The sequence below is a fragment of the Quercus lobata genome, chromosome 8 (assembly GCF_001633185.2).
Source record: "Quercus lobata isolate SW786 chromosome 8, ValleyOak3.0 Primary Assembly, whole genome shotgun sequence".
Lineage (NCBI taxonomy): Eukaryota > Viridiplantae > Streptophyta > Magnoliopsida > Fagales > Fagaceae > Quercus > Quercus lobata.
In genome coordinates this window covers 741,082-768,007 of record NC_044911.1, presented here as the reverse complement: position 1 = coordinate 768,007, position 26,926 = coordinate 741,082, and the positions used below count along the sequence as shown (strand labels likewise).

Below are 26,926 nucleotides of genomic sequence, written 5' to 3'. Positions count from 1 at the left end.
ATTCACTATATCACATTGCCTCAATCTCACTAAAATAAATTTAATGGAGCTCTCAACAGTCTTAATGCAGTCAATTGTTGCTTTATTAATGCATTTTGGACTCCATTTTCCTTTACTACTAGGCAAAGTGGACACGATAGCTAATAGTGGGGTATGAATTGGAATGATTCTTTTTCACCCAGCTGTATGACATAAACGATAGAGAATTAAAGGAAAAGGCGTTCACTTCAACAACCAAAAAAGGGTAACCATTATATGCATCAAATATTAAAGCATAAAGATATATTATTTGGTTCTGTTAAGTCTATACAAAGAAAATTGACAGACAAACTACGATTTGACTATAGTAGCATTTTCTTTTAGTGTCACAACATTCCATCCAATATTCACAATCTATATTGGATTTTGACAAGCGGCCAGGAATTTCCATGTCTATTGAAGAAGAATAGCTAGTAGATATAAACCCGAACCCAAAAGCTATCTACCCCTTAAAAACCTTCCACAGACCTTCAAGACATGCATAGTGATATATTTTTTGATTGCAACATGCATGGCGATAGCTATTTGAACCACGTACATGTGACATTGATGATATACATGTGCCTTGCAAGTTGCAACAGCCAACCTCCAAATGGGTATTGGGTACATTTACAAATGGTGTTAATAGGGAAAATATCATCATGCCAAACCATGTCATAACAAATATGACACGGGTCTCATGGCATCAAATTACCATCAGCTCATCCAATGAATAAAGTATATTCCACAAGAAGAAGGCAAGTAGTACTCCTAGTTCATGGTGTCATGGCATAAAGAAACAAAATGCCAATGCTAATCAAACTGATCTCTCTATCATGATAGATTTCTATCAATAAATGCACTATCTCTTGCTGATATTTCCAGTCATTTCTGTTTCAACTATATCTTCTTATTCTTGCAAGTACCTAAAAAAATTAATATGAAGTATGTCCCAAGTAAACTGAATATTGTATACAAAAAGGCTTGCTGCTACAAATTACAGTCTAAAAAATCAAAAGTAGTTTGTCATATACAAGAGGTCTTCCCACAAATTACATTCTAATAAATGAGGTCTGTCTCAATAAGACGGGAGACTGCCCAAACTCCTAAGCAGTAGTTCATTTATATAAAGATTTTAAGAGCAAATATTTCAATGTGTGTAGAAAGCTCCTGTCAATCTGATTTGTTTCTTTTTCACCAAATCCAATGCTACTCAAAGTGGTACAGCATAAAAAATTAGACTACTTTTGTGAACGCGGACCTTGAACTAATCCCTTTATCTTACTAGGCATACACTGTAGATCAAGCAAAATACGATGATGAAGAGGATGTATCGGCCAGAACCTGCAAGTACAGCAGAACTAATGATCAAACATTCCAATATAAGGTAGAGTTTTTGGGAAAAGAATATCCCATCAAAGCTACCTCAAGTTGCTCTTCAGTAAACGAATTTTTCTGAATGTCCCATGTATCTGCATGTGTTCTCCGGAACTCTGCGACTGCTTTTGTAACTGTGGATTTCACAGGTGATGGCTCCCCCCCAAAACAAGCTAGTAATATAACATGCTCAGGCAACCAACTGAAACAAAACAGTGAATATTTTTAATTTTACAAGGTAAAAAAAAGTAATACATTATTCTGGGTGTGGGTCAAACAATATCAAAAATCAAAATCTTTTAAAATCCTCAACCAGTGTCCCATCCCTCAAGCAGACCACATCACACAAAATTAAAAGTCATGAGATGATTCCTACAATCTAATCAAGTGCCTCACATTGGACAGTGAACAGACAATCAGTTTAAACATTAGACCTTGGCCAACCCAAGAGCAGTTCAGCTCCTCTTCAATCTGCTTACTTTAAGTCTAGTGTAGTTGATGGCTCTAAGCAGAACATGTCACTACAGTCTGGTGTAGGTGTCTCATTTATCAAATTGCCAATTCTTCAGGCAAAAGCAGGTGTGCTGAATTATTAACATGTTCAACATTTCTTGTAGTTTCTTTTCTTTTCTTTTCTTTTTTTTTTTTGGGGGGGGGGGGGGGGGGGTGGTTGTAGTACTACTGTGTTGCATGGACATTGGATTTCAAATATCCATGTAATACCAGTGTACTTTAAGTAGGCGCTATGAACATCTTAAAATGCCCATACAGCAAAATTAATTGAGACTCCATCAGATTTAAGCATGCCCTTCACATTTAAAAATAGAAGCATCTAATTATGTCCATATTTGTGCTCTTGTCATTTAACATTTCAAATTGCTAAAGAATTAAAATAATGACAGATATAGTGGAACTTCAAGTGTATGTTTCCAGTAATATAATAACTCCACTTCTGATTGATAATATTATAGTTGTTTTTCTACGTTTAAACAAATAGAGCATACTATGTGTGCATCTGGCCGTGCATATATGCATAAGTGCATGAATATAAACTTTTATTTGGCCGGAAATACACAATGAATGCACCCATTTGTAAAAGGTGGCTCAACTTTATCCTTTCTGGTGTTGAAAAGGACCAAAGAAATACTGTGTGCATCTGGCCATGCATATATGCATAAATGCATGTATAGAAACTTTTATTTGGCTGGAAATACACATTGTATGCACCCATTGGCAAAAGGTGGTTCAACATTATCCTTTCTGGTGCTGAAAAGGACCAAAGAAAAAGGCTGAGTTTAACACATGAATATTTGGGGAACTCATTTCTATAACATTTTCTTCAAAATATTTTACATTTTGCACCATTGCAGATAAAATCTCAAGGTCAGAAAGTTGCACTTAGTTTATTAAATGACCTAAATGTTGACCAACACCTTCTTTAGTCAAAAGTCACACTTTTGTTTCTCACAGAGACAACTTATGAGAGACAGCAATCCACTAAGTGAAAAAAATTTCCAGCATTTCAGAAGGATGAGGGCATCCATCGTAGTCCTGATTCCTTGGATACTTGTCCAATTAACAATCGAAGTTTACACAGTCATGGGTTCTCAGGATTCAAGTTTGAATTTAAAGACACAAACAGGCCCATATTGTTTGATCATAGTGCTTTTTATTTATGTAAATTTTCAACTTTTCTAATAGAATGTTTAATACCAATGGATCTTAACACATGATGCTACCTAAGTCCAACACAATAACAGCTTCATCAATCATGCATAATGAAACTCGTAACACAGTTCTGGAAACAAATTGTAAGATCAATTTTTTACTATAACATCATAACACACCTGGGCATATCATAAGGGGATGATAATACACAAGCTGTCAAAGCAAGTACAGGACCATGAATAGAGGCTACAGATTGACCACCACTCATATTCCTGCATTTTTTAAATTTCCAAACCAAAGATCAGAACATAAAATCACACATGGAATACCTAGTTTTAGAACTTAATACATGAGTAATAAAAAAATGTAGGATGCACACTCTTAAATACATGGATTCATACGTGTACTCACTTATTAATTACATGGGCAAATATGTGTTATAAATATTCATAAAATGAGAATTTAAATCCCATGCAAGATATAGGAATGTCATATTTGATGCTGCATACAAAATTTATATGCCAAAAAGATTGCACACATCATTCATACTGATTCCAACAGGTGATAAAATTAACTATCAAGGGAAAATTTAGGTCCTATACACTAAAAGATAAGATCTGATAAATTAAATACGCAAAAAATAATTTTCATTATATGGCTATCCAAAAGAGGAATCATTTTAATAAGAGAAGAATCTATAACACATTGCATCATGATTATTAGGGTTCATAGATGAGTTGGCAAATCCTAGTGCCAAAACATACCAGTTTAGATTGCATCAATAGAATTGTGTTAGGATTGAGTCTATGTAAGAAGCTTCTTGAGGTGATGATATACTCAAAGATAGTGAATTTATGATATTTTGCCCGTATATTTTACACCATAATGAATCTTTGGGTAAAACTTATTTTATTGGAAAGTAGACATTTGGGCTTCAAAACAAACACAAATTTGACCCAATTTAGATTTGAAATGAGTGAGATATGGCCATTGGAAGTTGACACAACTACACTGTCTCTGAGATTTTGCACGACCCTCACTAGATTGAAATTGCCACAAATAGTAAACTGACTTTGAACTTTGAAGGTCTGACGACATAACCTAATGATTTCCTATATGAAACCAACCCTTGTCGCACAATTAAGAGCAGAGAGACTATCATTCTAAGAGCAAACCCTCTTGAGCTTAAACAGTCAAAAACCATCTCCCCTGAGTTTTCTCTTTGAGAGCTCCTTCCAGAGTTTCTCTTAGTGAGTTTCTCATTTAAAGCACACAAGTTGTTAACCCTTACCAATGAGTTCACTACTGTATCCCTCCAAAGAGTCCTTTGGATTACTAGAGTTCCAATGGTTGCAGCCAGCTGAGTTCATTCATAGTGGGGATTTCTGTAGAAGAATCCCAAAGTTCTGGGGCTACTATAGTAGGAGGCGAATGGGTTGTTTGTTGAGGTTACATAAAAGTCTAGGACTACAAAGGTTTTGTGAATTTAGACTTAATGTAAATAATTCTTTATAGGGAAATTTCTTACAGGTAGGTTGCCATGAAGTGGTTTTTCTTTTGAAGAGTTCTTCAAAAGTTTTTCAGTTCACCACCAAATCCATGTGTGCCTTTTGTTAAAATAATGGTTAAATGATTAAATTTATCATTTCCTAATATCTTAAATTTTGGACAATCGGTAATTTATCACCTTTATTGGTTTTGGATTTTGGTGTTACCGTGGTTGTGCAATCTATCAAATTGTTAACTCTGGACTTAACCAAAAATTAGTCAATTCATAATCCACTACTTATGATGTAGAATAGACAGCACGTGCCTTCTTGGAGCTGCAGGGGCGCTGGAAATCACAACACAAGATAAAATGTGGGTGCCAGTATGGGGCATCAGGGTGACAGTGTCAGAATTGCATGAAATTTGGCAGGTTGAAGGGAAACGGCATTCTGATCCAGACTCATGACAAGGCCATAAGCATTGCCAAAATTTAGGCGAATTCCTTCATTAAGGCCCCGAAAACAGTGTTTTTGCTATTTATAGTAATATTTGTTTTTCCTTAATAACTTTTAGTTTAAAAGTCAGAATAAGGTCTCGTCTGTTTTGAGACGACCCTTAAGGTCATTAGCTTATGATTCTGCATTTAACTCAATTTTGCCATTTTTGGTAAATTTCAGTATTTTGTCACCTAATCGCATAATAAGTGTGAATTAGGATTTTAGACGTTTTTCTTAATATTTATATGTTTTGTAACTGTCAAAGACAAAATCAAACTATTATCAATAAACACAAACTTTTGTCAAATTATTTCTCTAGTGGATTCTAGTTATCTTCTCCTTGTGGATTTAGGGAAACCCTCTGTGGATTCGAGGTTTACAACCAAAAGCTAATAGATTAGTTTCTGTTCCATCAAGAGAGCTTTGTGTGTGCTTTCTTCAGGCTTCCGCGACACCAGCTTAGGTTATTGAGGTCTAAATTAGGTTTTTTCAATGATAAAGTTGAAGATTTGAAGGCACTAATAAAACCTATCACGGATAGCACATGCTCCATGGAGCATTCATAATTCTACTAAAGTCATTTTTTTTAATGTTCCCTTGTTTCAATTTCCATGAAACAAGAACTTTATCAACAAAGAGAAATTATATATGAAAGCATGCAGATTGGAATTTAAGGTATACTAAATGCATGCAAGACATGCAGGTCCTAAGACTGAACACATGAAGGCTGCATGCACAATGCATTGTCCCTTGTTGGAGAGGTACATCACATTAATTATAAACTAAAGAAATTCAGAAGCCCAAAAGGTACCTTTGCTTTCTCTTCTCTCGAAGAGCAATTGCATCCTTGTAAGCTCTATCACGGAAATCTCTTACTAGGTCTTCATCCCCATCCTTCATTAAGCCTGCTAGAACTGCTGCAGCATGCTCTCTTACCTAAGCCAGAATTAAAAAACAATATATAAGTTGAAATTTACGAAATCCTATCCCTTTACCAAGGACTCCGGTCTGTTACAAAAGTCATAAGGTCTTCTTAAAAACTAAAAGACTTCTTGTGTTCTTCCAAATACAAATTTAGGTCCATGAGATCAGCATTCTTAATAAATACCACCTCCATATTTTGTGAAATATCAAATAAGAATTCAGGCAAAACAAGGATTATATCACCATATTTCACTTTATTTTTCAATTAATTATTCAGCCTGGAACTTGCCTCCACTTGGATGTCTTTAAGTAGCTTCTCAACAGTTCTCCAGATTTTTTGTTTCTCTGTACGTGAGAGAATGAAAGTGTGCCTGTCAGAAAAGAATGTACAACTTTATTTGCATCTTTGTTATAACAAATATGCCGACTAAATATTGCTAGAATTCAGCTAATACAAGTTATCATCTTGTCAAGATAAGAGATCACATGAACCACAATACGAAGAGCTAATTTAAAATAAATAAATAATGTTAAACTTTCACTTATAATAAAAATGTATGTACAAATGCACATGATAAAAATTAGGACATACTAGAACTGAATTCAATTTAATTTTAACCCTAATGTAATTACGAACACACAGGAAAAAAAGAAGGAAAAAAAAATGGGCTAGTTCTCTAGAATCAGAAGGCTCATATTATTAGGAATACATGATGTGAAAGAAAACCCCATATGTACCATACCTATGCATGAAAGTTTGCAGATATGTCAGCGTAGCAGATCTCGTTCGCCAGTTAGAATCATTAGCCGAAGAAAGAATCACAGATACAGCTTCCTGGAGATGGGGTTCCCAGAAAATCCTCCATAGTAGCAATTCAAAAGCTGACTTGGCCAATGCTGACAACTCTTTATTTAATGTTTCCTTCAAAAAGCAAATAACATTCTCAGATTTGGTATTGTGATGCCCAATCAAATTGGCATCATGATGCAAACAAAATATTGAAAAGAAAAAAGGACATCTTGAGCAGGTTTTTTCTCTATCAAATTTCTCCTAGCTATTAAAATGGGCTTTAAGAGCATGTTAAGTCATACATGTTAAACATCAGAAAGTTCCAAAAAATTATATTATGATATGCCTTTTGTGATCATCACAAATGAAATGCTTGAAACTGGTTAGTGTAGATAATTACCCCTTGAGAAATCTGTATATAAGGATATCCATGAGGATGAAGATCTATAAGACCAAAAATTATAAATTACACCAAAAAAATTCTACTTTTGCTTCCATAACATTTATTAATAATTTCACAAGTTTACTGACTGCATGGAGATTGTGAGAGAGACAGGAATTGAAAAGATGACTAGAGCAGCTAATAGCACACAAATCTGTTATTCTAGGTGCACTCATTTGCAAATGGAAATTCTTCATGATTTAGGAAACAAATATATCAATACCATGAAACTCCTGCCCATAACCGAACAATAATTACTTTCGAACTGTTATAACTTGCATAATGGTCAACTACCCCTACTAGCTGCTCAAGAATTAATTGATAGGGACATATATGAAAGCAGTAGACAACACTATTGAACTTTAGAACCAACAAGAAACCTAAAATGCAGGTTAGTCAAGTAATATGAGGAATCAAATTTCTACTTACCTGCAAAGAAATTACGGGATAAAGAAGTCCCACAATTACATCTAGTAAACATGAAGATCTTCCAGACTTCAAAGATGAGATGATAAAATGGAATAGCTACAAACATTAGGAAAGTGAATATTGATCAATTAAAGATTCTACAATTTAAAGACATTTCATTAGGACTAATTCTTAGAATACATACCGTTTCCATCCATTTCACATCATCTTGTGAATGACCATTCAACTGCACGTCTGGAGCACTTACATCTCTTGAAGTCTCCAAAGTGACACTGTGGCTTGCATTTTGAATATTCATTAACACTTGAGAAGCTCGTTTTGTTAAAAGCTCAATCCAACTTTCCATAAGTTGGTTATTGACATCATTGTTTCCCCCTTCATGTGAACGATGATTATCAGACAATGCATAAAGCCGAATGTTGGAGCACAATACAGAAAGAGTGACACCTATAGTTTCCCTTACCTGTCCCACACAAAAAGGTAAATTCAAAAGCCATACATCAAAACATGACCAGAAATATTAGCCCTTACATTATTTGCTAAAGAAGGATTTGGAAATAAAAATAAAGTTACTCCTTTTTTTCACCCATGAATACCTACAGAAATCGTTCCCTTTCTTTTATGTAACTAGATAAAAGACAATAGAGATGAAATGTTTTACCACTTGCCAGAATATAAGTACAATGAAGACACAGAAAAAGGCTAAGATGACTTTTAAAAAACATAGGAGGATCAAACACGGTACTTATTTGAGTAATCTCCACTTGATCTCTTTTTTGTCTATTGACCATTACCTCAATTTCAAATTCTGGTTTATATTTGTTTCTGCTCTGACTAGAAGATTAAGAAAAGAGAAACAGGTAGATGGTATTATTCCAAGAATGTGGTGCGTTTGCACATACAAATCTAGATTTAACATTGGAATTGCTGTGTTTGAGATTTTTCTAATAGAAGTTTAATTAATTTTAGAAATTAAAAATAAAGAAAGGGACATATGGAAGCAACATTTAATCAGAAAAATTGGTGACATTTATATAAAAAGATGAATGCTTACTTGTGCAGAGGAATGGCACATATTACCAAGAAGCTCCTCTAGCAGTTTATTGTGGAGTTGTAGTTCACCTGCAGCCATTTTCTGTGGGGATATTTCTATAAGGGAAGCTGATAGAAAAGCATAGCGCTTGGCAACTATGGTGGTAGTTACTTTTGGAGGTAAAGGTGTTGCTAAACAATCTAGGATTTTTTGCCTCAAAAGAGGAACTCTTGTTCCATATCTCCCTTTTCCACTAACAGCATAACGTATACAAGATGCCCACTCAGGTATAGACTCAACTGACTGTGCTAAAATAATATTCTGCAACTGAACCATCATCCAGCTGTCCCATGCTCCTAAAATACCATTGACATCAGAATGTAATATTCCTGCAAATGCCTCAGCAGCAACACACTGCTTAGACCTCTCCTGGGCATTTGCAAACTCCTCCAATGTACTTCTAAGTGCCAATAAAACAGACATACCACATTCCTGCACTAGCCGTTTAAAAATTCGTGCAAATTTTGAATAAAAGGAATTACTATCTATTAAAGAGATCCAACTAGGAGTACGTGGCCATGAAGCTGAAAAGTCAAAGTAAAAACGAGTAATGGATTTGTCTGTTAGGCTCTGAAAAATAGAATTTCCATTATTTCCTCCCGAAGATGTGCTTTCAGTATCAGTGATTATATGAACAAGAGAGAGACTATTCAATGTCTCATTAAAAAAACCGTCTTCTTGAAAAATTCGAGTCAGAGCTCCTTCAAGGGATGATTTAGTGTTTCCCCATAAATCATCAGAAAAGAGAGGCTGTTCCTCAGCTGAGAATTTGTAAGGAGATTCTTTTAACAGTGTATTTAGAGCTGAGATTGCAAGTATTCTTGTTTGAGGTAGTTGACATTTTAAACTCTTCAAGAAATGACCTGAGAAGGTGTGAAAATGAAAACACATTTAAAAAGTTAGACCAAGACAGTTCAGTTAATCAACTGTCCTAGTGCTCTGAAGAAGAAGAAGAATTTGTGCTGACCAGCAGTATCACTCAGGATTGCTGAAGAGGAATTCAGGTAATTCCTAGATGTCATAGCCAAGAGGAGCAGAACTCTATTAGCCATCAGATTATATCTGACAAAAGCAAAGAAAAAATTAAGCCATATCTAAAAATCTTTACAAATTTAGCATGTAGGAGACTATAATATCTACAAATGCAATGTGTCCACTAATTGATTGGTGTTTTATATCACACACAAAAATGGTTAAAACAAATAAGAGGAGAGTCAAAAACTTCAGCTCAAGAGAGAAAACATAATTTAACAAAAAAGAAGAAGCAAATTATCAGATATTTACCGCCAATGCAAACTGCTCGAATCAGAACCCAAGGAAACAATCTGTGAAACCAAATTAGAAAAATCTGTTCCATCTATATGATAATCTGATGTCCTGAAAATGCTTCTAGATATCCCAGAGAAGTGGATGTTGTATGTAACAAAAAGCTGTTGGCACTCAGATTTTAGCATTAAACAACAAGAAAATCACAGCTGCAGATTTTAAATCATCCAATTGATATTTTACCTCATTGATTGCTTTCTGGGCTTCTAGTGACTCATGATGGGAGCTTCAATTAGAAACAGACAATCACAATATGATAATCTTAATAAACTCAATCAATGAGAAAACAAGGTTTTTTGAAGTTTTTGGTCCAAAAAAAGAGGTTACCTCAAAAGAATCCCACGGATGAATGAACAAAATGATTTTGGATCCTGGAATGAAAGAAAATAAATAAGATAAAAATTACTTTTCAATATCTTTCTTAAGCACATTGTCAAGAGTGACTACCATTGCCAAATGCTTGAAAACTGTTTTTGAGGCAAGGACTGCACAAGAACCTAGCACCACATGTTCAGATGACTTGGAATCCCGTAGGTTCTCAGTAAGTGAGAGAACACACTTTGAAATCATAGATGGCCATCTCTCGATCATCTTTAACAGAGTTTTTCCAGCCAGTCTGAGCAACATATCGAAATTTAAATTAGCTATTATGAAACACTACTGTAAACACAGAAAAGATTAAGCATGACTTGATAAGAAGCCAATGCCATAGAACTAAAATCCAACAAGAGATATATTATTAGTTTAAGAGCAATGTCCATATGATATGTTTGACAAAGGCAATGACATGATAAACAAGTTGAGCACTTGACAGCATTATTCTTTGCTGCTCTGCCACATAATATTAGAGATATTTCTGAGGCTTCTCAATTCTTCATTCTATCAAGAGTTTTAGGCTTCCAACAACAGAGTAGAACTTTTATGGATGCCACCATATTAAAGTGATGCAGAAATAGAAACATATTTGAACTGCTACCGTGTGTGAGATTATAATCAGATTCAATTTAGTCAATGGTTTAATTTTCTGCAGATTCTGGGCAAATTAACCGATTTATTCAATTCAAATTTTGTAGTAAAGCTTGGTGTAGGACATTTTTAAGCTTCTGAAAGTCACAGAAGTGTTCCTTAAGTTTTAAGTTAATCTATTGGATGATTCTATTAGGTAGTTGCCAGCTTCCATCTCCCAGCAGAATGGGGAAAAGTTCGAGTCTAAATAAATGATGCATTGGACTTGAATAAATGTCACATTATAGCACTCAAATTGAATGAAAGGTTTCTGTAAAAGATTGATCATGTAGTAGGGTCATAATAGTTTAGTGGACTTACCTGCGAACAGTTCCATAGTTATGCAAACTGAGCTTAAGAAGATCATCAATTAAAAGAATCACATGGTTTGATGGATAGAAATTCCCCCTTGCACAAAATTTATTATAGGATGACTTTAATGCTCTCCACATACTGTGCAAGTATGCCTTATCAATAAGGTACCACCTTGGTCTAAACAGACACAGAAATTTAGGGATTATTAGCTTAGAAATAGATGCATAGTTCATGTGACAAGCTGACCAAATGTTTGGATAATTCACCTTCTCTTTCCTTTATAATTTGATGACACAATAAAATTTATCGAAGGTTCTTTAATGGCAGCAGACTCCAAATTCCAAGCCTCCCCAGACCAAGCATCATACCAACATCTTCCTGTGACACATATTATATAAAAAGAAGGAAAGAAAAAAAAAGGTGAGACAGGAATTAGAAGCGGAAAGGAGGGAGATGATACTTTTCATTGCTAAAAAATTTCAATATATGTAATTCATCCAGATGCAGTGTCCATTACCATGGTTTCCTAAAGCATCCATAATACGAATAACAAGTATCAATAGGATGCTGTCATCTGATTTTTCCTCTAATAAGTATCTGCTCGATTAAGAAAAATGAAGAGGGAAAAAGAGATCAATAAAATTCATAACCACCCAAATTGAAGGAGTGATATGAAAAACTGAAATTTAAACATTACTTGCAGGCAGCATGTATGACCTCTGTAGCTTTTTCCCGTAATTCAGTGCCGCCAACACTTGAACCTGTTGCTCCAGCTATTAAGAAAGGAGCATGATCTGGATCTTCAACTGTGCCATTCCTGGAGGATGGATTGAAATCAGGCAAGCAAGACAAAACACCTTGCAATGAAGAATCAATGCGTAAAAGAGTCACTTTTAAGTGCTCATTCCTGTCTCCTGGGTGAAAAATTGCATGCAACTGTCAGATTTTGAGTTTATGCACACACACAAAAACATAAAAGGGAACTTATTCAGTATTCATGTATGTCACTACTGTGAAGAAATGTATGCATAATTATATAGGGAACTGGCATTTGTAGCAGAAAACACTCCTTAAAATATTTGGATTAGACTAAATAAAATGAAAGCAAGACATAAAACCAGGCTTCTAACTCAAAAAGAACATAACCTCCTCAAGGTAAGAGATTCTTTTACTACTAAATCTGCCCAGGATAACAGAAAAACTATGCAAGGGGATGAATATATCAATCACCTGGGCCAGAATGGATTCTAGCTTGGCATGTTCTATAAAGATCATCCAAAGCTGATTGGAGATGGAGGTCCAAAAGTTCATTTGCAAACTGGACTTCATCATCACTTGGAATATGCCACTTGGGGGGCATCACTGGTTCACCATTGGTATAATCTTTTGTGCTGATCCAATCCTCTAGTGCAGCAGCATCAGGGTGAGACAAAATGCTCCTAGCAAGCCAGAACTTTATATTTCTTTCATTTGCAGGTAAAGACTGAAAAGGCAAGAAGACTAAATACAATTATGAATTTCAATGAAAAGATTAACATACTTGTACTGATCAATAGGATAATAGCGTGTCAGGCTTTTCAGAAGTGATCGAAGAAGAGAATCACCAGCACTATTGACCTGTCATATTACCAGAAACTTAACAAACTAAAGTAAAATTTAATGTATGCAAAGAATTATCAGACTATTGTGCAGTATTTTCAGTAAGAATTCCATTAAGACACAATTATTCATTAGTACAAACAATTCTCAATATGCACATAAATCAGTTAACCACAGGCCATTACAAGACCTTCCAAGATGGTGAGTCAAAAGAAGAAGTGATAGCTTCTTTAAATTGATCCTTGTAACGTAGAAGTGCAGGACCTCCATAACTGATGGCAATTGATAATACTTTCAGTCGATAATTAATTGTTGTTTCAAGAGCTGGAGAAAGTGTGGGTTTTGCCTGAAAACAAAATACCTAAACTTTAACAAAAAGAATCTAGTTGCAACATAAAACTACATAATAAAACACAACAGAAGTACCTTGATTGAAATTGAGGCTTTGGAAATTTCCCCTTCTTTAAATCCCATAACTGGTGTATCTTCTAAGGAGTTTATGACAGACAACAAAAGTGGCTCAATTAGGTGAATAACCGCCTCTTCTCTGTTAGAATGGATGCATGCACTGCAAAGCAGTCCAACCTCCTCAATTGCCCCAGGCAGAGTATTGGTCTTGACAAACTTGGAAATTTTTCTCAAAGCCTGTAGGTTTTTTGGGGAAAAATTTAGACCAATATCTTAGCCCAGCATTCTAAGGATATAAAACCATCACACCTGAGTACTTAAAGCCAAGAACTGAGACCTGATCATACAGTGATTTTGAAAGTCTCCCAAGCATTATTTCAAGCATGCAATAGTAGTAAGAACTATACTCGACCAGAAAAGTTCCTGATGTTGCTGGTGAATTTAGGCCTTCATTCCTGCAGCACCAGTAACCAGTTATTCCAACATTTCACATAGGGAAACTGATGATAATGTTAATCCAATTTAATTAGATTGATGATTATCCAGGAAACATGCAAGACATGAAGATATGGAAACTGAAGTCCATTACTTACAGAACACTGCTCGGCTCCAAGTATAAAAGTAAGGAAAATAGGCGAGATAAGAACTCGTCCAGCCACTGAGAAAGGCTGATTCGCATGAATAACAACCCATCTATATTATCATCCAAGGAAGCCAACTGCAGTTAAAAGCCGATTAATGAAACTGTTTATTCAAAAAGTAGGGGCATGAACAACATCTGCTTGAATGTTGAGGGCTGATGTGCTTACATTGGAAAATATAGAACCAATTAATTGCATAGTTGCCAAGGTTTTTGGAGGATCATTGGCATCCATACCAAGTAATGCATTGGACAATGAAACCATCAGAAGATTAATGAACACATTCCCACCATCAAGATGAACAGAGTTTATTGAGGAAGATGATATGGACGTGAGTAGTAGTGAACGCCCAACATATGCTATGGACATCACAGCAACTTCCAACTGGTGGGTGGCAGTCATCTGACTAGACATAAAATATGGTAAACCCGAAGTTAATTGGACGAAAAAAAAAGGAGAAAGAAAAAATTCAAAAGGAGTAAATCCAAGTAGCTCTTATTGCTTTCAAACGCAAACAACACTAACCGTTTCCAGTGCTATATAATATCGAGATGCCACAAAAGGAAGAACCAAGGAGGGCTCCACAAAGGACAAAATAGAAGTTGCAACAGCAACTGTCTCAGAAAGATCTTTGTCCTTGCTATATTGACCACGATCAATTAACTTGAGCACCACATTCACAAATTTAGTCCTCTCTGATCTTCCCAGATACAGTTCAGCACATCTACTGTTATTTGGATTCCTATAATAACAGCAATTTGGTAGAAATAGCAAAGCAATATGCACAACACTGAGGAGAACATGTCTTGTATAATTAGGCAGACAAATTCTTACTGTTGTTCATGTTTTAGGCGCTTCTTGAATTGAGTTACCAAATGAAGCAAAAAACGCTCCAATGAATAAGTCCATTGACCACCATTAGAAGGATGATAATATCTATGACAAACAGACACCAGTAACAACTGATGAATAGAATTTATGAATAGTTTATATGCTATGAAAAGACAATAATAAAAGCAGAAATATGTTAGTAAACAAACTGTTCCAAAAGGTTGATGAATGTCTCAAGTTGCTCTTGCGCTGAACCATGAGGTTTTAGTAGATACACCTGCAATTGCAATTATAGTTATATTGCATAATAATCTCTAAGGAACCACCCTTGTGGGTATCACTTAATGAACATGGTAAATTCTAGGCCATATTATGTCAGCCTTACAATTGATTTTGCAATGGCCTTCATTCGGGTAACTGTTTTATTGGAGAACAAGAAACTTGTGTTTTTGGGAACACAAAGAGGAAAAGGATATGATCCACGTCCATTTGCTACTGGAACCTGTGATTTCCAATTAGAGCATGAAATCTGTTATGGAAATCCAAATGGCAATAAAAAATAAAAAAGGAGAAAAAGCCCAAGATCAAACAAACAAAATTCAATGAAATGGTATCTTGATGTTGTGAATGCATGGTGAGTTGAAACTTGAAAGCTCATGTTTACTATATATGCAGCTGCTGAAAACTAAATTCCATTTAACCTTCTGATGCAAAACATTTATAATGAAAGGATCAAAGAAATTTAGTAAAATTGGTTAAGTATCTTAGTATAATCACAAGCCATATCAATATATAAATTACATCCAAAACATTCTACTTCCATTCTGATAAAGCTTCAGGTAGAAGTGAATCATGCTCAACTATAGAACTCAAAAACCAGTCACTAATCATTTAATCTATTTACCAACACAGGTTCCACAATACTTGAAGATTTTATATTCTCACCTCAAACATATTTAAGAATCTACTGAAAAGTGTAGGTAAGAAACATTCCCAATCAATAAAGTTGCAATTCTTTACAGTACGAGCTATAACACCAGCCCATTGGCAATTCCAAAACTGGCAATTTGGTATTGAGTCCCATAGGTTTAAACACTCTTTAATCCATTCACTGCCATGTAAAGAATTGGAAGTTAATTTGACAGAATTGGTCACATCTGAAACCATAAAGAATAGAAGTTATATTTTTGCTTCTTACCATGAAAAGAAATCTTGGTTGTCCAAATTTGTAGGAAGAAATAGTCTTACAAATCCAGATCCTTCAAAGGATGAATTATTCCATGGATTTTCGACTAAAGATCTGCAAGGTTATTTGGTTAGATGGAAAGCAAAATAGACCAACTTAAGAAACTAGGATATCTGACATTCCACATCTTATCATTCTAATGAAAACTAGAATTCACTGAGAGGGTAGGAGGATTGAACAAGCTCAAGCCTGGCCCTTCAAAGTCTTTTTAGGCTATATCGTTTTTGGTTCTTTAAATGTCAAAAGAACCACATCAATAGAGAGTATGGATGTCAAATAAAGGTCAAGCCTAAAATGACTGAATTTTGATCTATTTGTTTTTGCAAAAGCTAAGGGCCCGTTTAGTACGTGTGTTTAAACAACAGTTTTCAGTTTTTTTGGAAATATGTGTGGGTGAAAGAGTGTGTGGAAATACATGTAATGTTGTTTAAAAACTAAAAACATGTGTTGGAACTTGCGTACCAAACGGGGCCTAATTTTTAACCTATTAGTTTTTTAAAAATTTCATGAAAGGATATGTAAAATAACATATTCCATGTGTGTGGCTAATAACCCAAGAAAAAATCAAAAGGTCAACCAACAAATTTGACAACTATACATATATGCCTGATGTAAAGCGAAAAGCTGGAATGACTGACAAATCAGAACAACTAAAGGAGCAAACAGATGGATGGAGAAAATTTTTTAAAAAAAGCAGTAAGGATCTCAGATGGATGTCCAAATTTGAGGGAGCCTCATAGCAGTTACCTAAACTCAGACCATATGTCAAAGGCAGAACCTGGTGGGAAGAATCTCCGGCAGGATTGAACAAGAGAAGTAATAGTCTCAAAATGTCGAAGTTTTAATCTCAGCCCTTCTGGACCTGGATTTCTATTACATGTATGTAACTCTAAGTTAATAGTATACAAAGTTTTCAAATGCAAGAAGTATAAGACAGTATCATGTTATATTTATAATTACTATTACCTTCATTACCATGAATCATTGGTTACAAATTTAAAACCAGTGCACATTTCAAGGGCACAAAAGGAAGCATTAAACAGTAATTGTATCAATCTATGTCCACACAGGCAATACATTCAAAAGGTGTTTACATAACTCACCTTGTGAAATGTGTACTAATCAGAGTATCATAGAAAGGCCGCCACTGAACTTTCAATGACAATTTCTTGTGATACTTATTAAATAATTTGACTAATATATTTCCCCATTTGACCTATCAAAACAAATTAAACCACAATAAAAAAACAGACCAAAAACAACCACAAACATATACAAGAACTTCTGTTTGTTTTTTTAATCCAATGTATTACCTGGGCATGAAGGTTGTTTTGTGATACATGAAACAATTCTAACCCAATTTTGACTAGTGTGTCAACATCTTCTAAAGCCACTTCACTTTCAGCATGTATGAAACTGCATCACAAAGAAATAAGTTAGATTGCATTCCTGTCATCAGCCCCATATGGTTGTGATAAGGTCTGAACCTACAGAGCATCCACTTCATCAAAGTGTTCTATCATTAATAGCTATTAGCGATAGAAGACCAACATAAATAGAAGAGGACAAAGCATGACCATGTAAAAAACATAAACAGAACTTTACAACTATTTCTGAAATTGGCTTGTTCAATTGAAAGGTGAGATATATCCATTTGTTTTACATCCTTCAGCAGATATGGACTGTGACAAACCATGATATGCTATGTATGCCTATAAGCACGTTTATATTACCATAAATTGTATCATTCAAGCATCATCTGAATACCCATTCCCTCCATGGAAGGCTAATATATTGAAACACACTAACAAAATAAAAGGCTAGCTATGACTAGAACTGAATAAAAGTTTTAAGAGCTATTAAGTGATAGAGACATATAGGAACAATGCCACATCCAGATGTGTTCATGCATGAGATCTTACACTGATTAACAAAAACCTCCTAGTTCCAAATGTTCACAAAGAAATACTAACAATATGCAGATTGTTTTAACATGATAAGGTTTCTAAGTAGGTATGTGGGTAGAGCTTCAACATGGAGTTTAAAGTTTTACACGAAGCTTCTTTCTTTATGTGCGATGATATACTGATGCTGTGATCATAAGATTATACTAGTCTTTACTCTTTCAGTTCAGGTTGCCCCCAAGGACAAGAATTCACAAAAGGGTCATCTAACAACCTATTGTATTACTGCCAGACATGCCACTTTGATATTTTATTATCCAAATTTCTACTAACAAGCTTCTCAACTCTCACTCCTTTTTTGTCCTAGTGGGTAACTATACCCCATCTTTGTAAGCATACATCAATTGATAACATGATTCAATATAGTCTACTAGTCATGACCCTTGGGGAAATGATAGATCCTTTACCATAAAACCAGCAAGAACTTATGTTTTACAGACAAAAATGACATGTTTGTCATTGAAAGTCTAAAATTTTGTCAATTTGGTAATTGACTTTGTGAGAATTGTGACAATGAAGAGTCAACTTCAAATCAGCTGCATGGCATTTCCTCAGATGTCTTGGAGTAAACCAAATCAAGTAGGGAGTCCCAGAAACATGAAAGCCACAAAATTCCCCGTTTGATCACAATGCAAGGCCCTGCACTTAACCAAATGCTAGGGTGCCCCACCTACATGCCATCCTATGAATACAGAGAACACCATATTGCTCTAATGCTTGGTTGTAAAGAAGCAATGCCAAGCAGTCATCTCATTAGTCATAGCCACAGTGCCTAGCAATTAGTTATTACTGGAATTGGGTCGATGATTGTAGGGGAGAAGTTAAATGTGCATGTAAGCTCCTAGTTTTTCAAGGGCAGGGCCCATTACTCAATTCAGCCTGAGATAGAAAAGGCACTTATTGCCTCTAATTCATATTCTAGCCATCATGCTTTTTTGATAAGTTTTGGCTCCAAAGGGAGGAGGAAGTAGAGATTCAAAATAGTAACCTAATCTTCATGAGGTGTGGTCCCCAGCGAATTGAGCTACCACTTGGGGTTATATTTTAGCCACCACACACTGTCCTTTTGAAGTCTTTCTTGACCCCACCAGCTTCAAGGGCACCAAGGTTTAGGGTTTATAACGTCAACTAATGCAGTTCATTTTTAAAGCTAGTTGTTTACTAGTGCTTATGTTGTATGATAAATAGATTCTGTCACTTGTAACAGAAAGTTAGTTAGTTGATAGATTGTTACTGATAAGTGCAATAGCCTATCAATTAGTTAGAGATGTTTGTTAGGCTTTGGCCAATTACATGGCAGTCACATGGTAGGTTCTTGTAACTAACTTTCTAGCCAATCAGCAACTTGCTTATGTATCTATAAATAAGCAAGGCTGCCCTCATTATAACTAGTTGAATTTGAATCCAAGAAATTTACCTATGAGGTATTATTCCAAGAGTGTGTCTCTTGAAGAGCTAGTTAATTCTTTCTTTTCTCTAAGCAACTTAGCTTTCTAAGACGTCTTTCATTTTCACCATTTTTTCCTCCATCATAAATTGGTATCAGAGCTTGAGGTCCTCAGGATTCAAGTTTGTTTGCAATTTGTTTCTTCATTTTCTGTCATCAAGAACCTGTCAAGATCCTATCTTGATTTCATTTTCTTATCCTCTACTTGTGAGCCTAAGAATTTGTGTAGATGGCACCAATAGTTTACAATAGAAGGAACAAGAAGGCTTTTGTAGCACATAAACCTGAGGTGCAGGTTCATCCCAGGAAGCAGCCACAATTACACCAAGAAGGAGAACCTCAGGTGACATTGGAGTAGACTGTGGAGCTGCTAAGGGCTTGCTGCCTTGACTAAGGAAGTGAGAAGAAACTAGTGTTATCATCCTAGAAATGATGATGAACCTGCTGAAGATGCTAAAACTGATAGTCACAGCAACTTCAGTAACCCGATTGGTCAGCCTAGAGGAGGTGTTCCAAGACAAGTGCCTGGTCCTCCAAGGGGAGAACCAATATGGGAATCAAACTTCAAGATTGAGTTACCTAAGTTCTATGGTACCTTGTATCATGAAGAATTCATGGATTGGCTTAACCAAGTGGAAAGCATCTTTGATTTTCATGAGGTACCAGATTCCAAGAAAGTGAAATTGATCTCTATCAAGCTGAGAGAGAGAGCTTCAGCCTAGTGGGAACAGCTCCAAGTTCAAAGAGTTAGGAGGGGGAAAAGAAAGGTCCAAGATTGGTGCAAGATGAAACAGAAAATGAGAAACCAATTTCTGCCTTTCAATTATATGCAGTCCTTATACAAACAACTGAATAATTTGAAGCAACATGGCAGTTTGGAAGAGTATACAGAGGCATTTTATCAATTGGTAGCTTGAGTAGACCTAAATGAGAGTGAAGAGCAAATGGTTGCAAGGTTCTTGAGTGGTCTTAAACCACCAATTCAAGATGTCTTATCTTTGTATCAACTGTGGACTCTTTTTGAAGCTTACAATAGAGTCTTGATGTTTGAGAAGCAACTTGCAAGAAGAGCTTTTGTGCAGTTCCAAGCTTATGGTGGTGGCAGAAGTACCCAAGTCAGCACTTAAGGAAGGCCAACTACTAATAGTGCACAGCCTTTCAAGATTGTCAGTGTAGGTCTGCCTTCAACTTCTGGTGCAGCCAAACCAATCCCTAAAGTAGCACAAAGTTTTACATTTAAGTGCTACAAGTGTGGAGAAGCTGGGCACAAGGTCACAGATTGCAAGTAAAGGGGAATTAATGCTCAAGGCAAGGGTAAAGCTTTGATGATTGAAGGTTGTGAAGACTAGGAAGATGAAGAATTTCCAATATATGAAGAAGAAGAAGAAATGTGTGATAGTGTATTGATAATTGAAGACAATAGAGGATGGGAATGTATTCAAGAACCCGTATATGATCAATACGTGGAAGAAGAAGCAGATGCTTATATAGAGGAAGAAGAGGATTTATCATTAGTAACAAACGTCTTGCAAGTTCCAAAGACAGAAATGGAGGATGACGAGTGCCTTAGAAGAAGTAGTTACAAGGATATGGTGTCAAGAAGTTTTTAACAATCTTGAATCAAAGAATCAAGACCAGCCCCAACCACAAAAGCTATCTTGCTTCAAGAAAAGAGGTGAAGTTGGAGATTCTAGAAAGTGCTTAGTGTTCTTAATTATTGACTTTCAAGATTATGTTATTTGTGTGACAACCATGGAGGTTTGCCATCTCTTACTTGGGTGTGAAAGATTATGTCCATATCAAACCATTTCGGGTGAAAGGAGCAACACATCTAGCTTATACAAGAAAGGAGATTGTTACACATTGCAGCCAAAGAAGGGGAAAGCTAGTCTTAAACCAATGGTCAAAATGAAGAAGGTTGGATGCAAGAGCATCTACATGGCTGCTTACACTTGCAACCTTGACACAAAGTAGTACAGACCTTAATCTTTAGCATGATGTAGTAGCTTAATACAACAACTAATGAGAATGTAGATTAGTGGAACTACCAGATCATATGCATATCTCCAACAGTTTCAATGTGCATCACTTGCTGCCCTGTCATGCACCAAATCATCTTACAACTAGCCACACTTAAGGACAAGTGTGTTCCAAAGAGGGAAAGTCCTGATGCAGTTCATTTTTAAAACTAGTTGTTTACTAGTGCTTATGTTGTATGATAAGTAGATCCTGTCACTTGTAACAGAAATTTAGTTAGTTGATAGATTGTTAGTGATAAGTGCAATAGCCTATCAGCTAGTTAGAGATGTTTGTTAAGTTTTGGCCAATCTCATGGCAGTCACATGGTAGGTTCTCGTAACTAAGTTTCTAGCCAATCAGCAGCTTGCTTATATATCTATAAATAAGCAAGGTTACCCTCATTATAACTAGCTGAATTTGAATCCAAGAAATCTACCTATGAGGTATTATTCCAAGAGTGTGTCTCTTGAAGAGCTAGTTCATTCTTTCTTTTCTCTAAGCAACTTATCTTTCTAAAACATCTTTCCTTTGGACCATTTTTTCCTCCATCATATAAAGCCTGCAGACAGGCCTTATCTTCAATAGTCATAGTGATTGCTTGAAGACCCACATCAATTAACCCATCTTCTCCATTACAATACCTGTTAGAATATTGGCTTAGTTTGTTTGTAGGCTAGTACATCAGAGACTTAGGCCCATTATTATTACTTGTAAAACACTCCTATTTCTTGTAGATCACCCATAAGTGTGCCTATAAGTATAGGCCTCTACTTGTACAGTTTTATATATAGAATTCTCTTTCGCTCTCTCTTTCTTTCTCTCTTTTAACATGGTATCAAAGCCACTTGTCCATCGCCAACCATCGTTTGGCTCAACCAACCCAATCATCATTTGTTCCAACACTGCCAACCATCGATCGGAACATTCACCACTGGCCACCATCTCAACATTGCTAATAGTCATTTCTCTAACATACGTGTCTTCCATTCATCTATTTTGCTGTTGAGCACTCCAATTGACAGATTTCTCAAAGAACTGCCAAACACCAAAAGAATCACTTGGAAACAGCATCACATGTGCCTCAAACACTACCCAAAGAAGCTACCACAAACCTCACATTGTCCAACATGCATGTCTGTTGGAAAACATTATAAATTAGGATTAGAGGTCATTTTCTCTAACAAAGGTTGTGTTGTGCAGGATCCACAAATAGGTCAGCTTCTTGGGACAGGCTGTAAATGTGGATGCCTGTTCAAGCTCTCCTCTCTTCATATTCCAGCTAGCCTAGTTGCTTCTACCTCTGTATCATCGCCTTCTAGAGCCTCTAGCACTTGCGTCTGGGTCATGCTTCTCTTTCATGAGTCTTTCTAAGGGTCGGTTAGGGGCTGTGTAGTTAAAGTCCTTTGATCATATTCATTTCCAACTTGTAAGACAAACTGCTCTATTGGTTAATTACACTGATTCTATTTCTAGTGCACCTTTTGATCATGTACACTTATATTTGGGTGATTGCACAAATTCCCACTATAGGCAGTGCTCGCTACTTCATTATATTTGTTGGCGATTTTTCTTGTAACACATGGAATGGTCTATTAAAAAATAAGGTGAATCTTCACAAAATTTATCAAGACTTTCATCAAATGGTTCATGCCCAACTCTCTTGTACAAGATTTTCCAATCTAATAACTCAATGGAATACAAAGAGTCCACCTTTCTTGAAATTTTACAACAAAATGGTACCCTTTGTCACCATTCCTATCCTAGTATCTCTCAAAAAAATGATCTAGGTGAACAAGCATAGACACATTATCAATACAATTAGAGCTTTCCTCATGTTTGCATCAGCCCCTGAAAATCTTTAGGGTAAAACAACACATCCTACCATCTACACCATAAATTGGGTACTCTCTCCCACTAAACTCAACAAATCCCCTTTCAAATTAATTTATGGGACCCTTCCTAATTATGACTCCAATAGAACATTTGGGTGTGCCTGCTTTGTCCTTCTCTAACCCCACGAGTAGACTAAACTAGAAACCTAGAACCTCACTCTCATTTGCGTTGTTCCCTAGACACAAAGGCTATCGATGTTATGATCCTAGTTCTAGGCAACTTCGCATCTCATGTCCAATGGATTTTTGGGAGTTTGCTAGCATATCTAGTTTTCACTCTTCCACTCTAGGCTACACCCCTCTTTTCACTCACACTTCCTTTACCTATATCCTGATTCTTCTGTTGAGACAGGTACTCCAAGCTCTACAAGCGACTCCACGATGATTGTTCCCCTTGAAGCTAACATGGCTATTGATCTGTCCACCTCCCCTCCTAATCTTTCTCCCCCTACTATCCTTAGGTTCTTCTTTTCCCCCTACTATCCTTAGGCTCTTCTTTTCACCCAGGTAAGAGCATCTCCTTCACACCTAAGTGACTCTCATTATTATACTACCCTTGTTACACTACATGAGCCTCACTCTTTTTGTGAGGCTCATACTCACCCTCTTTAGCAGCAAGAAATATCTAAAGAACTTAATACTCTTAATAAAACCCACACTTCTGGGCATAATAAGAAACAGTCTATTGTAGCTCACTCTAGTACTGACTACTGAGGCTGACTACTATGCTCTTACTAATACCACCTTTGAGCTTCTTTGGTTATGTAGGTTGATACAAGACCTTGGTGCACCTCAGCATTCTACTCTCTTATCTATTGTGACAGAGTACTATTAAAATAGCCCACAATGATGTGTTTCATGAGCACATCAGACATTGAGATCGATTTCCATTTTGTGCAACATCACTTGCAACAGGTCATGCTCCATCTTTGTCCTATTACTTCTACTGATCGGCAGAGATATTTACCAAGCCTCATCCTCCAAACCGTTTTCATACTCTTGTTACCAAACTCAAGATTGGTCTCAAGACTACCACCTTGGGTTTGAGGGAGCATGTAAGAATATTGGTTTAATTTGTTTGTTTGTAGACCTGTACATCAGAGGCCTGCGCCCATTATTATTGCCTGTATAGCACTCCTATTTCTTGCTGATCAATCATATGTGTGCCTATAAATATAGGCTAAATCTTGTTACACACTCCCTCTAAAATCGTGTTTTGAAAACACAAATGATGTGGCAGTGTGTTCCATACACAGTGTGTAACTATCCCTACTCGTTTATGTCTCTACTTGTAAGGTTTTACAAACAAATATATAGAATTATATTCCGCTCTATCTCTTGCCCTTTCTCTTTTAACAATACTTCCTCCCAATTACTTAATTCTCAAATAATACTGATCACATCATACCACTTACTCAACAAAGCAACAACTTAAAAATTTAACCTCCTCTAATACTAAAACACACAAACAAATAGTACCACTCTAATAGGGAAATGTCATTCAATTATTTATTGCAGCAGTGGTTAAGACTGTTGCTCTTTGCACAAACAATCCATAGCTTAAAAATTAAACTCCAGACGAACAAAGACAACACTAAATTCAGAACTCAAAATAAAAACAGAGACTCAAATGCATTTATCAGAAACCAACAATTGAAGTCAAAAGACGACATGCAAAATGGACACCACATAGAAAGGAAGAAACTTGAAACCCCAAAACAAAAAAAGAAGCCCAAAAATGAGAAATTGAAAACTAACAGTTTGATGACAGGTATCCATGTGAGAGTTGCATAAACAGAATCAGGATCATCAGGTCGATACAACTCGTTGACAGTCCTCACTACCCTTGCAAACGATTCCTTCTCTTTCTTAGTTTCCTCAGCCACATGTGGTGGAAGCCAAGCATTATAGAGATGCATTGGAACAAAGAAACAATTCCCAGAAAAGAAAAACCAGAGCCAAGAGCAAGAGTAGCAAGAGTCAGCAGTAGAAGACTATGGAGTTGACTGTTATTCTTTCTTTGTTTCGTTTATTGTTATGTGTGGTGGTGAAGGATAAAACAGGCTTTGTTACAGACACAGACACAGACACAGACACACTGATAAAAACATGTTTGTTAGCTTACAAACACGCGCAATTGTATTTGTACCTGCCACTTTGTCACTTTCTGAGGAATCACATTCACATTCACGCGGCTGCTAACAACTATGTCCAAAACAAGGAATTAATAGGGGTAAAATAAATATACCACATAGACAGAAATATTCTTAAATTGGTATAAAAGTCAAATGATTGTAATAAAGGATGCCTTTCCATTGGATGGCTCACAAAATTTGCAATTTGCTTACAATATTTTGTTTGCTTTTTAACAAATTTTACTACACTATTTTACTACATCAAACATGAAAGTAGTATTTAATTTACCATAAAATAAAAGAACACCTAATAACATAAATTATTTATTTATTATATTTTATTAATTTTTCATAAAATATTGAGTCTGAGCTATGTTAGAGACATAATTTTTTGATTTATTAATTAAGATACTAAGTTTTAGATTGTGTATAGTACCCAAAAAAAAAAAATTTGTAGATTGTTTAACGTTAATTTTATATAAAGTTATCAGTTGATTATGTATCAATCATAACATGACACTCTAATAGTTGTAATAAATTTGCAAAAACAATAACACAGATTGACAAGAAATTTCACAATCTTTTCATATTTTGTTTTTTTTGTGACATATTGTGAAATAGCACAATGCTTATTACACACATTTATTTTTAATTGAAAACGTGACTTGACAGTGTGGTGTGTAATTGATACTGTGTGTGAGTAAAAAATAAAGTTGTACACATCTCGTTGTACTTGATCGAGTCTGAGTTAGTAGAGACCATTGAAAAAGATGCGACTTTTTACTACTTTTTTTTGTCATAAACTATTAAGTGAGTGTAATCAAAAGTTGCTTTTCCAACAAGTTGTGAGTCCCGTGTGAGTTTCTGTTAGCTTTTTCATCTTTTAGGTTTTTTTGATTCAACAATAAAGCAAACAGGGCCGGGCCTAGGGCTAGGCCATAGCCTAGGGCACCTCCAAGGGATAGGCCCCCCAAATGGGGACAGTAAAAAAAAAAAATATATATATATATATATATATAAAATAGAGTTTCAGTTAATACCAATTAAGTTCAATACTTTCCAAAACTAATCAATTTAATTCATAAAAAAAAAAAAAAAAAAAAATTTATTCATAAACAATGTTAAGCTAGTTATGGCCCGTTTGGTACAGTATTTTAATAACTCATTTTTAGTTTTTAAATAATATTACACACTTTTTCACCCACATGAGTTTCAAAAAATTACAAATAACACTACTCAAATTACTCTAACAAATGGGCTCTAGTCATTTTTTTCAACTATCTTGGAGATTAAATTGTTTTAGGGATCAAATTAATCAATTTGAAAAGTTTTAGACCTAATTAGTATTAATTTAAATCTCAAGACATTTTAA

The 26,926-nt window shown here is 35.6% G+C and overlaps 1 protein-coding gene across 2 annotated transcripts; it reads right to left on the bottom strand.

The window, feature by feature from the left end:
• Nucleotides 1–862: 862 nt before the first annotated feature.
• Nucleotides 863–25,534, bottom strand: LOC115957365 (proteasome activator subunit 4-like). 2 transcript variants are annotated; one of them, XM_031075593.1, is made up of 35 exons: nt 25,178–25,533; nt 17,411–17,513; nt 17,201–17,313; nt 16,845–16,967; nt 16,050–16,151; nt 15,797–15,962; nt 15,237–15,353; nt 15,061–15,128; nt 14,855–14,956; nt 14,546–14,762; nt 14,189–14,422; nt 13,973–14,097; nt 13,717–13,834; nt 13,398–13,616; nt 13,162–13,317; nt 12,913–12,989; nt 12,603–12,811; nt 12,070–12,286; nt 11,890–11,969; nt 11,639–11,750; nt 11,379–11,549; nt 10,500–10,668; nt 10,380–10,423; nt 10,236–10,278; nt 10,011–10,156; nt 9,694–9,788; nt 8,688–9,589; nt 7,818–8,096; nt 7,634–7,729; nt 6,716–6,894; nt 6,262–6,343; nt 5,860–5,984; nt 3,243–3,335; nt 1,444–1,597; nt 863–1,362 (listed from the first exon to the last, which is right to left on the bottom strand). In XM_031075593.1, the coding sequence occupies exons 1-35, from the start codon at nt 25,336–25,338 to the stop codon at nt 1,321–1,323; spliced, it is 5,439 nt and encodes a 1,812-aa protein (XP_030931453.1). In that variant the 5' UTR covers nt 25,339–25,533; the 3' UTR covers nt 863–1,320. The 2 variants fall into 2 exon arrangements, with proteins under 2 accessions (XP_030931453.1, XP_030931454.1); XM_031075594.1 differs by lacking the exons at nt 863–1,362; nt 1,444–1,597; nt 3,243–3,335 and having other exon boundaries at nt 5,900–5,984; nt 6,262–6,317; nt 25,178–25,534.
• Nucleotides 25,535–26,926: the final 1,392 nt, after the last annotated feature.

What these genes read in the sequence shown, in the direction of transcription:
- LOC115957365 (XM_031075593.1), bottom strand. Translation starts at nt 25,338, where the DNA reads ATGCATCTCTATAATGCTTGGCTTCCACCACATGTGGCTGAGGAAACT. An exon ending in ATTATATAGCACTGGAAACG is followed by an intron (nt 14,423 to 14,545) that starts GTTAGTGTTGTT and finishes ATGTCTAGTCAG; the next exon opens with ATGACTGCCACCCACCAGTT. An exon ending in ATCCCGTAATTTCTTTGCAG is followed by an intron (nt 6,895 to 7,633) that starts GTAAGTAGAAAT and finishes TGCTTTTTGAAG; the next exon opens with GAAACATTAAATAAAGAGTT.